Source organism: Guillardia theta, assembly GCF_000315625.1.
Source record: "Guillardia theta CCMP2712 unplaced genomic scaffold GUITHscaffold_50, whole genome shotgun sequence".
Lineage (NCBI taxonomy): Eukaryota > Cryptophyceae > Pyrenomonadales > Geminigeraceae > Guillardia > Guillardia theta.
This window is the reverse complement of record NW_005434624.1, coordinates 389100-402214: the sequence shown is the minus strand read 5'-3', so window position 1 is coordinate 402214 and position 13115 is coordinate 389100. Positions and strand designations below refer to the sequence as shown.

Genomic DNA, 13115 nt, shown 5'->3' with positions numbered 1-13115 from the left:
ATGGGCTGATTTCCACCGTCATTCAATTTTTGCAGCACTGCTATCAACACAGGGAATTGAAAAGTCGTTGGAGGCTGGCTCTAGCGGCTCAAGTAGATGCTTTTCTGAAGAAACGGTACCTCAAGACAAGTATGTTGAAATGGAAACAGTTGTTGGATTTCTCGAAGGGTCTAGAAGAGATGTCATTGTCCTTACAAAGAAGTTCAAACGTCCGATCTCATGCAAGTTTTTTTGTGAAATGGAAGAAATGCTGCAAGACGATGTCTAAATTAGGAGAGCGGCTTTGCAATCTAGTCAAGTCGTGGGACCAGCAGGCAATCTTTGCTAATGAAGCCTGCAGAACCATTTCTGGTAAGAAATTCGTTGCAATTCTGGCACGGAAGGCTGCACCAAAAACCCAAGCACTGGCGACTCCTGAAGCCAGAAGGGTGAGGCGCACGGATGAATTGGATACCAGAATTCAGTGCATCCTACTTGCAATGCCCTGGGCATATTGGATTTGTTTCCTTCGAATGATCAAGAAGCTGCAGAATTTCCATTCTAAATGTAGATTTGTTTTCCTGTCAAATGTTGTTACACAATGGAGACATCTAAGTCTTTACAAGAACGGGATCCAAAGTGCAGCTTCATTGGGCTCCAAGAAAATTGCAAATATTTCTGTTCGCTTTTCTTTCAATATTTGGCAGGTGGCTTTGCAAAGATTGCATTCCTTGAATATCAAGGCAAGGCATATCCAACGTAAAAATGAGAAATTGTCGCTATGTCGTACTTGGGATCTATGGTACCGTATGCAGTCGAGTCGTGCCCGCATATCAACGATTCAGATGAAATTGACAAAGAGAACTGTGATTCTGACATATGCTGCTGTTCTGTATAGTTGGAGTGATTACAAATTTTCTGCTGGTTTCTTGAAATGCTTCAAGAACAAGAAAAGGTTGCAACATTTGCGTTTGAGATTTTGGTTCCTCAGACAACATTCGATGAAACATTCTGTGTCTGTTTCAAAATGTCTTATCTTGCAAGCAAAGGTGCGTTCAAGATATCTGGTCAATGCTTTCTTTACACTTGTTGAACTACACCGAAATGGATGTCAAAAGAAATATTTCGAAACAAAACTCCTAAAACTTAAGACCACTACCTTCCTGCGACAGGTCTTTTTCAATTGGTCAATAGCAAATCCGTGTCCGGCTGCAATCCAGCACAGGATGAACAAGATCAATAGAAAATTAGAGTCTAGAAGGTTGAGTCAATCAATTGAAATGATGAGAACAATGTGCCTCCGTCAGAAGTCCATTCGAAAAAAAGAAAACTTATTTTACAGTCGATCTGTTCTGAGATATATTGCTGGCTCATTCAATCAATGGCTGTTTGTCCTGGAGGCTATGAGAAGACTGAACAAATTGATTGTTCACATTAGAAACAGGTGGCAGAAGGGATTTCTTTCACAATACTTGAGAGCCTGGCAAAGTCGCGCCAATGAAAGTACCAAGTCAGATGGAAAGAAATGGAGAGCAAGTTTATTTCACCATCAAAGACTTTCGCAAAAAGTTATGAGTGATTGGTTGCAGAATGTGTTCAAACAAAGAAGAGAAACGAGATTTTCCACTCTCAGGGGCAAGCGATGCTTGAAGGCAGTATGGTGCATTTGGACGACATGCAACAAGCAAAAACGATGGGCATACACACAAATTCTGAACAGAAATCATCGTGACATGAAATATCTGATCTGCAATATCTGGACAGAGTGGCTGAATTCTGTTGAACAAACAAAATTGAAGACAAGACGTGTTTATCAACAAGCAGTGCAAGTAGAGAGGCGCTCGCTACAATTCCTGATGCAAACCTGGAGAGGTAGAATCGAATGCAAAAAATGCAATCAAGATGTGTTCTACATGATGAAACCAAAGGCAGAAAGAATCTTGCAAGAAAACTGATAGCTCTGTGGAATGAATACACAGAAACAATGAGGAAAAATCGAAGAATAATTGTCAGAGTGATTCAAAAAATGAAACGTCAGGAGACAAGTCTAGCATTTGCAACTTTAACGCAAAACAGCATCATTTCAAAACAATTACGATTGCAAGAAAAACCGTTCTACGAAAGTGGGTGCACAAGGAGACAGCAGCGGGCTTTGCCGGGTGGAGAGAGCGGACCGAGGAGACGAAGCGGCTGCGGCGGGGAGGGAGAAAGGCGATACAGCGATGGAGTAACCTGAGACTCGGGGAGGCCTTCACGGCGCTCAAGGAGCGGACCATCGAGCTACACGACATGCGGACGAGCGGGGAGAAGATAGTCCGGCGGTGGCGGCAGCTGGACCAGGGTCGAGGGCTGGCGGGCTGGCGGGAGCACGCAACGAGACAGCGGAGGCTACGGGAGGTGACGGAGAAGATCATACGGCGATGGCAGCAGGCAGGGGCATGGGCGGCGCTGGCGCGGTGGATCGAGCACGCGAGGGAGTCAGAGCGGCTGCGGCGAGTAGGGCAGGCAGTGATCGGACGGTGGCAGCATCTCAAGGTCGGGGAGGCCTTCACGGCGCTCAAGGAGCGGACCATCGAGCTACACGACATGCGGACGAGCGGGGAGAAGATAGTCCGGCGGTGGCGGCAGCTGGACCAGGGTCGAGGGCTGGCGGGCTGGCGGGAGCACGCAACGAGACAGCGGAGGCTACGGGAGGTGTCGGAGAAGATCATACGGCGATGGCAGCAGGCAGGGGCATGGGCGGCGCTGGCATGGTGGATGTCGTGGGTAGAGGGTCAGAAGCGACATACGCGGCTCCAAGCGTCGATCGTGTGCCGTATGCAGCGTCTAGGAGCATGGGAGTCTTTCTCGACGTGGCTGGGGAAGACGTCAGAGACCAGGGAGAGGGTTGAGTCGTGTGTGGATAAGGAGAGACAGTGGCGGGCTGTGAGCCGAGCTGTGGACGGGAGGGAGCGGAGGCTTGGGCAGCGGGCGCTGGTACACTGGCACGAGCGGACACGGGCGATGATCAGCTTGGGAGGGAAGCTAGGGAAGGCGATGGGGCGCTGGCGCGAAGGGGTGGCTTGGAAGGCTATGAGCCAGTGGAGGCATTGCGCAAAGAAGGAGAGCGCTGAGAGAGGACGGAAGCAGCGGGTAGTAGGGAAGCTTCGGTACGGGAGGGCGGGACGAGCCTTGGCGCGGTGGGAGGCATACACAAGGGAGTCGAGGAGGCTCAAGGCGATGGGAGCCAAGGTCGTGCTACAGTGGGTGCACAAGGAGACAGCAGCGGGCTTTGCCGGGTGGAGAGAGCGGACCGAGGAGACGAAGCGGCTGCGGCGGGGAGGGAGAAAGGCGATACAGCGATGGAGTAACCTGAGACTCGGGGAGGCCTTCACGGCGCTCAAGGAGCGGACCATCGAGCTACACGACATGCGGACGAGCGGGGAGAAGATAGTCCGGCGGTGGCGGCAGCTGGACCAGGGTCGAGGGCTGGCGGGCTGGCGGGAGCACGCAACGAGACAGCGGAGGCTACGGGAGGTGTCGGAGAAGATCATACGGCGATGGCAGCAGGCAGGGGCATGGGCGGCGCTGGCGCGGTGGATCGAGCACGCAAGGGAGTCAGAGCGGCTGCGGCGAGTAGGGCAGGCAGTGATCGGACGGTGGCAGCATCTCAAGGTCGGGGAGGCCTTCACGGCGCTCAAGGAGCGGACCATCGAGCTACACGACATGCGGACGAGCGGGGAGAAGATAGTCCGGCGGTGGCGGCAGCTGTCACGTCACGGGGCCTGCGCTGGCGGGCTGGCGGGAGCACGCAACGAGACAGCGGAGGCTACGGGAGGTGTCGGAGAAGATCATACGGCGATGGCAGCAGGCAGGGGCATGGGCGGCGCTGGCGCGGTGGATCGAGCACGCAAGGGAGTCAGAGCGGCTGCGGCGAGTAGGGCAGGCAGTGATCGGACGGTGGCAGCATCTCAAGGTCGGGGAGGCCTTCACGGCGCTCAAGGAGCGGACCATCGAGCTACACGACATGCGGACGAGCGGGGAGAAGATAGTCCGGCGGTGGCGGCAGCTGGACCAGGGTCGAGGGCTGGCGGGCTGGCGGGAGCACGCAACGAGACAGCGGAGGCTACGGGAGGTGTCGGAGAAGATCATACGGCGATGGCAGCAGGCAGGGGCATGGGCGGCGCTGGCGCGGTGGATGTCGTGGGTAGAGGGTCAGAAGCGACATACGCGGCTCCAAGCGTCGATCGTGTGCCGTATGCAGCGTCTAGGAGCATGGGAGTCTTTCTCGACGTGGCTGGGGAAGACGTCAGAGACCAGGGAGAGGGTTGAGTCGTGTGTGGATAAGGAGAGACAGTGGCGGGCTGTGAGCCGAGCTGTGGACGGGAGGGAGCGGAGGCTTGGGCAGCGGGCGCTGGTACACTGGCACGAGCGGACACGGGCGATGATCAGCTTGGGAGGGAAGCTAGGGAAGGCGATGGGGCGCTGGCGCGAAGGGGTGGCTTGGAAGGCTATGAGCCAGTGGAGGCATTGCGCAAAGAAGGAGAGCGCTGAGAGAGGACGGAAGCAGCGGGTAGTAGGGAAGCTTCGGTACGGGAGGGCGGGACGAGCCTTGGCGCGGTGGGAGGCATACACAAGGGAGTCGAGGAGGCTCAAGGCGATGGGAGCCAAGGTCGTGCTACAGTGGGTGCACAAGGAGACAGCAGCGGGCTTTGCCGGGTGGAGAGAGCGGACCGAGGAGACGAAGCGGCTGCGGCGGGGCGGGAGAAAGGCGATACAGCGATGGAGTAACCTGAGACTCGGGGAGGCCTTCACGGCGCTCAAGGAGCGGACCATCGAGCTACACGACATGCGGACGAGCGGGGAGAAGATAGTCCGGCGGTGGCGGCAGCTGGACCAGGGTCGAGGGCTGGCGGGCTGGCGGGAGCACCCAACGAGACAGCGGAGGCTACGGGAGGTGTCGGAGAAGATCATACGGCGATGGCAGCAGGCAGGGGCATGGGCGGCGCTGGCACGGTGGATGTCGTGGGTAGAGGGTCAGAAGCGACATACGCGGCTCCAAGCGTCGATCGTGTGCCGTATGCAGCGTCTAGGAGCATGGGAGTCTTTCTCGACGTGGCTGGGGAAGACGTCAGAGACCAGGGAGAGGGTTGAGTCGTGTGTGGATAAGGAGAGACAGTGGCGGGCTGTGAGCCGAGCTGTGGACGGGAGGGAGCGGAGGCTTGGGCAGCGGGCGCTGGTACACTGGCACGAGCGGACACGGGCGATGATCAGCTTGGGAGGGAAGCTAGGGAAGGCGATGGGGCGCTGGCGCGAAGGGGTGGCTTGGAAGGCTATGAGCCAGTGGAGGCATTGCGCAAAGAAGGAGAGCGCTGAGAGAGGACGGAAGCAGCGGGTAGTAGGGAAGCTTCGGTACGGGAGGGCGGGACGAGCCTTGGCGCGGTGGGAGGCATACACAAGGGAGTCGAGGAGGCTCAAGGCGATGGGAGCCAAGGTCGTGCTACAGTGGGTGCACAAGGAGACAGCAGCGGGCTTTGCCGGGTGGAGAGAGCGGACCGAGGAGACGAAGCGGCTGCGGCGGGGAGGGAGAAAGGCGATACAGCGATGGAGTAACCTGAGACTCGGGGAGGCCTTCACGGCGCTCAAGGAGCGGACCATCGAGCTACACGACATGCGGACGAGCGGGGAGAAGATAGTCCGGCGGTGGCGGCAGCTGGACCAGGGTCGAGGGCTGGCGGGCTGGCGGGAGCACGCAACGAGGCAGCGGAGGCTACGGGAGGTGTCGGAGAAGATCATACGGCGATGGCAGCAGGCAGGGGCATGGGCGGCGCTGGCGCGGTGGATCGAGCACGCGAGGGAGTCAGAGCGGCTGCGGCGAGTAGGGCAGGCAGTGATCGGACGGTGGCAGCATCTCAAGGTCGGGGAGGCCTTCACGGCGCTCAAGGAGCGGACCATCGAGCTACACGACATGCGGACGAGCGGGGAGAAGATAGTCCGGCGGTGGCGGCAGCTGGACCAGGGTCGAGGGCTGGCGGGCTGGCGGGAGCACGCAACGAGACAGCGGAGGCTACGGGGGGTGTCGGAGAAGATCATACGGCGATGGATGTACTTAGATCTTTCTGGTTGGTTCGCTCTTTTTTCCGAATCGTTTTTTTGGCACAAACGCTTTCTGCTTGTCTTGGTCAGACGAGCTATCGTTCAATGCTTTTCTTCAATGAGGAGCTCGTTTGTTCGCTGGACTTATTTTGTTTCCTCGTATCGGTCATCCCGTCTTTCAGTTTGCAAGAAGGCGCATGAGCGGGAGCGTCAATTGTTGTTGCTGTCGTATGGCGGTTGGCAGTCCTTGTGGTCCAGGAGCAAGGCGCACGCGGCCATCGGGGTCAAAGTCGTCAGCAGATGGATGAAGCTCGGACTAGTGAGGAGCTTTGAGGGATGGCAATGTCATGCGGAGCGTTTGCAGGAGCTGCGGAGGAGAGGAAGGAAGGTCGTTCTCCGTTGGTTGAACGATCTCATTTTACTTGCCTGGGAATCGTGGGTAATCTTTCGCAACGATGCCAAAAGTTTTGTTTCATCTCTGTCAAAGGTAAACAGGACTTTTCAGAGGAACCTGTTGAGGACATGCTATCATCAACTTCATCTGCACACATGCACCATGAAGCTCGTCAGTTCTGCCATGAGCAAGCTCACTGGACGTGCATCTACCTCCACGTTACGGAGGATGTTCGGCTTATGGGTATGGAAGTACCGGTCGGAGGAATTCTACGGCCTGCAGGGGGCGAAAGTGTTTCTTCGCTGGAGCAGCTTCAGCACGAGATCGTATTTCAAGCTGTGGATGCTTTACCTCGGCTCCCGCAGGGCCGGACGAAAGAAAGTCATCCGTGCACTGCGATCTTGGAACCTCATGCTCTGCGCTTCTGCGTGGCGAAGTTGGCAGTCCTTGTGGTCCAGGAGCAAGGCGCACGCGGCCATCGGGGTCAAAGTCGTCAGCAGATGGATGAAGCTCGGACTAGTGAGGAGCTTTGAGGGATGGCAATGTCATGCGGAGCGTTTGCAGGAGCTGCGGAGGAGAGGAAGGAAGGTCGTTCTCCGTTGGAAGCTGTTGGATCTCAGCATGGGAATGGCGGGATGGTGCAATGCAGTGAAGAGGAGGAGGAGAAAGCAAGAATCAAGGATGTTGGACTACAGGAGATCTCTCAAGAACAATGTGTTACATTGGAAGATGGCGGTGGGAGCCAAAGACGAGGCCTCGTTCATGACCAAGATGGGAACAGCATTCCTAGGACGGCTGGACAGGTTCCTTGCGGTCAGATACGTCCACTCCTGGCGGGTCTTCGTACTTCACTCTCGCCGGGTGGAGTGCATCGAGAAGATGCTCAACGTTTCGTTTCGCAGGATTGAATGGCACTGGGACCGTGAGACCGTCAAGAACTCTCTGCTGCTCTGGCAATCTCTGGTCATCTTAGCAAAAACCTTGAGGAGCAAGACCCTCCACAATGCTCTCATGGGCTGGAGAGTTTTTACCTGGCAGCGTAGGCGGCTGCAGAGTTTAGACGCAAGAACAAAATTGACAAGGCAGATGCTGGCGTTCTGCTTTGACTTCCTCATCATCAACTGCTTGTTCAAGAAGTCTTTGTTCCGGAGCTTAGGCGTCAGAGTCCTGCAACGCAGAGCCGCCAATGCTCTCCTAATGATCACCTTCGGGAACTGGGTGGAGGAATATCAAGACACGACGAACAAGGTCTGGTTCCAATGCAAGGACGTTGAGCGGTGGCTGCTCAGTCGCTTCGTGAACGAGTGGCGAGTCAAGTCAGTGCGCCAACGAGATCTGAGAGAGTCGGCCAGCACCATCGCGCAACAGTGGGAGAGAGAGATCAACTTGAAGAAGCAGGTGAGCCCGATCCGTCTTGACTTCCGTCACTGACCCTTCCTCCTCACCCGCAGATCTCCATAGGGATCGACAGCTCGATGAGATCGACATCAGCCTCGCAGTCCCCGAACTCCGCTGGGACCTCTCCTCTCAACCGCGCAGATCGGTTGATGTGGAAGGATGTTCCCATCATCTCTCCGGAGGACAGGAGCGCAGACAGGCTCGGCATTGTCTCAGAGGACCCATGGCTGGGAGACCCTTCCTCCTTCTTGTCTCACTTGTCGCCTCGCAGCGCCTTCTCTCGGTGGAAGCGCCTGACCCGAGGGGACGCTGGCGAGCTCCGGCAGATGCCAAAAGATCTCTTTGCTCCCGTTGCTCCTGTTGCTCCCGTTGCTACCTTCAGCGACACTGGGGAAGATGCAGGTACAAAAACCCCTCTGCTTTCTCTGCGTCTTGCACGTTACTCATCTCATCCTCATTTCATCTTGACACTGTCAAATCATCATATTGTACCATGCCATGCCATGCCATGCCATGCCATGCCATGCCATGCCATGCCATGCCATACCATATCATATCATGAAGGACCATACCATCTCACTTCCTTTGTTGTTACCTTGCTGCCTCATCACATCTCATCTCTGACGAAGTCAACCAGCTGCAGCAAGAGATGTTCGTCCAAGTATGCCGTATCCTATGCTTCCAAGAATTTTCAGGGAGGAGCCGCAGCAAGACGAGCAAGCAGGTGCTGACATAGCTCGTGCTCCACCGAAGAAGGACATCGCTGGAGTCGGCATGCGCATCCAGGACGACCCCCCGCATCGGGTGATCAGTCTAGTGCCCTCGGGGCCCGCGGATAGGAGCGGCTGCATAGAGCCGGGAGACATCCTGGTAGCGGTGGACCAGAGAGATGTTTCCAAGCTCTCCTCTTCGAAAATCCGCACTCTCATCGCCGGACCGAACGTGCTTGTCCTGCTGGAGGCTTGCTGGACCTGACGGGTGCTTGGCAGGGCTCCAAGGTGAGGCTGGTGCTGAAGAAAGCTCAGCCGACGTCCTCCGAGTTCGTCGAGGTCATCCTCGAGCGCGAGTTTCCTGTCCGCTCCTCCCTTGGCATCCTCGCCAACGAGAAGTCTCGGGCTGATCTGCTTCAGATCTACAGGAAGGCTGACGTGCAAGGCACAGGTGAGCTCAAGCTCGCCGTGCTGGTCTGCGGCTGATCACTTTGAAGGGCGCGTGAGCATGAGAAAGGTGGTGAAGATCCTGAGGCAATTGGGGGCAGCGAAGAGCGAGGAGGAGCTGGAGACTTCCCTCAGAGAGAAACTCGGGGAGAACATGGAAGAATGCGATTACGCGACCTTCCTGACAATCTTCGGATTTTAATCTTCCAGGTACTGTCTCACTGATGTGGTTGAGTCGATGATATTAAGTACCATTCTTGCATTGAAGTCGAGTGCGCGCCATCATTGGCCTTTCATCTCACGTCCAAACAATAATTCCCCCTCCTTCTTGGAGCAAGAAAAACGCAGAGATCTCTCCTCTTTCTCTCCTCCCTCTCCCTCCTCCTCGCGTATCTCATCCCTCTCCCTCCTCCTCGCGTATCTCATCCCTCTCCCTCCTCCTCGCGTATCTCAGCTCAAGTTCCCTCCTGCCACATCTGCCTTCCTGCAAGTCCCATGCACGCGGCCATCTCCTTGAGACACATGACGCCCAGCAGGACCGCGAGGAAGATGTTCGGACCCACTCTGTGCTTGGTGGCTCTCACCATCGCCGTCGCGTACTTGACCCACATGCTTCCGAGGGACTCAGAGCAGAGGAGAGAGGTGTTGAAGAGGCTGAGCATGAACACCATGGTTGATCCCAGCAGGTACGTCATCGCCTTCGCAAACTTGTTGCACCCTGTCGAGTACTCGATCCACATCCTCACGGCGATCGACCCAACAAAGCAGAGCAGCCCGGAGATGAAGTGCGTGCGGACAGCGAGGAAGTAGAGGGGGTACTCCTGCATCATCATCGTCATGGGGCAATCAGCGGCGAAGTCTCTCCTCTCCTTGAGAATCTGCACGATAGCCAGCGAGCTAGCGAAGACCGAGACCATCTCGTGGCACAAGGAGGAGCAGCTCAGAGCCACGTAGACGCGCTTCGCAAAGCTTCGCAGGTGACCCTCGTCTTGCTTGAGGGGCATGGAGAAAAGCATGGAGAGCGCCATGCCGGCAACGAGGGCAGCAGGAGTCCTCTCGGAGGTGAAGAAGGTGATAGCCTCTGCCCTCAGCGAGCTGCTCGTCGAGTTTCCTCCTCGCAGCTTCATCGCATGAACATTCGACAGCAGGGCAATGGACGACTCGCCATATGCGGGAAGTGAGCCGAACGACTTGTAGATCATCTTCAAAGGACCAGACCTTCAGACTAGGACCATGGGGACATGGCGCTTGAGCCACTGAAGCACCTGACATACATCTCATCACACATGTGAAGTAGTCAACTCCAAACATGGACACATGATCTTGTAGAGGTAAAGTCATCCATCTTACTCTCACATGCCCTCTGGTACACAGCATTGCATATGAAGAGGCGTAGGAGTAAGGGGATAGGATCCATGCAAGCAAGAAGGCAGAAGCAAGACAGAAGGCAGCTAAGAGGATAAAGGGACGTGAGCGTATAAGATAGATTGCTGCTGCTGCTGCTGGTGGTGGTGGTGGTGGTGCTGCTGCTGCTGGTGGTGGTGGTGGTGCTGCAGGAGCCATGGGGAGAGCGGACGCTGCCCAGCATCGATATGGGGTGCAACCGTAACGAGAACGAGGGATGAGAACGAGGGATGACCATCACCTTGCGACCGCCCGGCCCGCGGCGGCCGGCCCGGGCCCCGGGCCCGGCGGCCCGGCGGCTCAGCCATCCCCGGGCCGAACGGAGACTGAGTCCCGGGTCCGCCGGACGCTAAAGGTTGGTCAGTCCACGGTCCGACACTGAAGTAGTTTTACCGTTACTCAAGCCGCTGGTCTTCAGCAAGAACAGCCTCGCGGCTGCGAGCCGGGGGCCGGAGCACAGCGGCAGGAGCGGGACTCGCCGGGACTCGACTTGGACACTGCCTCGGACCGTGTGAGTCCCCCCGGCCCCAGTGATCGGACTGGAGCATGAGCGCGGCGGCCGCGCCGCTGCCTCGGAGCCTTTCAAGTTTCAATGATGGATCATCCTCCCCACTAAAGTTACCGTACAGTGCCGCTCCGAGTGACTTGGCAGTGACTCAGCAGGCCAGGCTCCGGGCCGCCCGGGCCGGCCGCCTCGCCGGGCCCGATCGGACGGTCACGCCATGATACCGGGCCTCATCCCCGTCACTGAACAGTACTAGAAGCGGCCGCACGTGAGATGTGCTGAAATGGCAGCGAGGACAGTGGCGGCGGCGTCGATTCTCGTCAAGAGCCAGTAAGAGGAGGAAGAGAGGGAGAGGGAGAGGGGGAAAGATAGTGCTAGGAGAGAGACAGAAGGCAGGGGATGGGAGGAGGGAAGGCAGAGGGTTTCATGAGGAAAGGGATGTTGCAAAGGGATCGTTGTGGGATGAATGTGAATGTGTTTGTGACGATCGACAAAACAATCTCACCGTATCGTCATGTCACAGGAATTTTGCAGAGGTCCTGTCCTTGCTCAGCGAGCAACAACCAATCTTTGAATGCGATTCGCTGGACCTTGACGCTCAGGTATCTCGTGTCTTCCCTTGCTTCCTCGAGTCTGACCCGCATCGTCCAGGTGCTAGAGATTGTGAAGGATGTCAGTGAGCAGGTGAAGAAGTCAGAAGGCAGCGCCAAGGTCCTTGCCGTGGTGAGAGATTGGCTCTCCCCGCAAGTCCGTTGGCATGACCCTCTGGCGCAGGTTCTGCTGGAGAAACTTGTATCATGCTGCTCGGCCCAGCAAGTGAAGAAATATCAGGTGGAAGCTGCAAGAACTCTAGAGCTCTTGCAAGAACTCTAGAGCTCTTGTCAGTCCTCAGCTGACCCAAAGATCCCTAGTCCTCAGTCGTTGGTGTTCTGCTGTCCTTCGTCCGCGACCTCCAACAAACTTCTCTGTGTGCTGTGAGCATCAGGAGCCTGCACGGTGAGCGGGTTGTGTTGACTGTCAAGATGAGGGTGATGGAGACACTTCAGCCATGCATGGGAAGCTGTGGGAGCTAAAAGGAGGGGAGGGAGGGACCTCGGAGGGTGTCCAGCTGTTTGGAAGGTTGATACCGGACATGATGAAGACGCTGATTGCTATGGTGATGGTTGTGTTCTCGACCCTTTCCGTGCCTTTTTCTGCTTCCATGTTCCTCTCTCCTCTCTCCTCTCTCCTCTCTCCTCTTTTCTCCATCCTTCTCTGCCTCCTTCTCTGTCCTCCTCCTCCGTTCTCCTCATCCTCCTCATCCTTCTTCTCCTTCTCCAACTTCCTCCTGCCACTTCCTCTTCCAACTTTCTTCATTTGCATGATCGCGATTGATCGCTCAGCTCACTTCTTGCTAGGCAACCAACAGTACCGAGCTGTCCAAGGGCCACAAGGACGTGCTGCTGGCGTGCCTGGACGTCTTGGAGGACAACCTCCAGGAGCATCCCGCCATGCTGCGTCCTCACTTCTCCCACGTCCAGACAGCCACTGCGTCCCTCCTGGCCTGCCCCGACAGTCTCGTCAGAAGCCGATCAGCCGAGATCTTTGCGCTCTCTGCCAAAGCGTGAGTCTCTTCCTCAACTTCTTGCCAAGTCTGGACGATGCTGGTTATTTACCTGCCGTGCTATTGTGCACCCTCGTTCTTGTGATCTTGGTCTTTTCCCATTTTTCCTTGTTTCCTTGCTTCCCATCGCTGTGGTGAATTTTGTTTCTCTGGTTCTGTTGATGTTTTGTCTTCTTGTCGTTCTTGTCGTTTTGTTCTGACATCGTTGTCGCTTCCAGATTCCCACGTGACAAAACTTGTTCAAGATCACCCATTCATCGTGAGTGCTCAGCTGCTTTGTTCGAATGCCCCTACAGCTGTTCTCCTTCCATTGCCACCACTACCTCCTACCTCCTACTTCTTCCCTCTTCCCTCCTCTCCCAACTTTCCTCCTCCTCTCCCCTCACTCTCCTCCCCATTTTCTCCTGCCCTCACTTGCTGGATCAGAGAACATCGCTCTGCTGCTCCGAGGCATCGAGTATCTTCTGTGGGAGTTCGACGGCCTGCGAGCCAACGGTGAGGATGGGGAGGAATAGAAATATGCAGGGGAGAATGCTGATGAGGAGACAGAAAATTTAGAGGAGGGAGGGAGGGAGGGAGGGAGGGAGGGAGGGAGGGAGG

General features: G+C 56.2%; 3 protein-coding genes across 3 annotated transcripts; 2 read left to right on the top strand and 1 right to left on the bottom strand.

The window, feature by feature from the left end:
* Positions 1 to 2268: 2268 nt before the first annotated feature.
* On the top strand, positions 2269 to 9205 carry GUITHDRAFT_111213 (hypothetical protein; the record flags this gene model as incomplete). Its single annotated transcript, XM_005829769.1, has 6 exons — positions 2269 to 3876; positions 3926 to 7846; positions 7900 to 8248; positions 8484 to 8788; positions 8836 to 9007; positions 9054 to 9205. 6 exons carry the CDS (start codon positions 2269 to 2271, stop codon positions 9203 to 9205), a joined length of 6507 nt encoding a protein of 2168 aa, XP_005829826.1.
* On the bottom strand, positions 9184 to 10265 carry GUITHDRAFT_153454 (hypothetical protein). The gene has a single exon (XM_005829768.1). The coding sequence runs from the start codon at positions 10203 to 10205 to the stop codon at positions 9459 to 9461; it is 747 nt and encodes a 248-aa protein (XP_005829825.1). The 5' UTR covers positions 10206 to 10265; the 3' UTR covers positions 9184 to 9458.
* Positions 10266 to 11195: 930 nt separating this feature from the next.
* GUITHDRAFT_111211 (hypothetical protein) lies at positions 11196 to 13030 on the top strand (the record flags this gene model as incomplete). The annotated part of the gene is made up of 9 exons (XM_005829767.1): positions 11196 to 11242; positions 11436 to 11514; positions 11564 to 11635; positions 11687 to 11743; positions 11824 to 11908; positions 11959 to 12068; positions 12310 to 12515; positions 12734 to 12774; positions 12942 to 13030. The coding sequence occupies 9 exons, from the start codon at positions 11196 to 11198 to the stop codon at positions 13028 to 13030; spliced, it is 786 nt and encodes a 261-aa protein (XP_005829824.1).
* Between the last annotated feature and the right edge of the window lie 85 nt (positions 13031 to 13115).

Excerpts from the sequence above, each read along its gene's own strand:
- GUITHDRAFT_153454 (XM_005829768.1), bottom strand. The coding sequence starts at position 10,205 with ATGATCTACAAGTCGTTCGGCTCACTTCCCGCATATGGCGAGTCGTCC.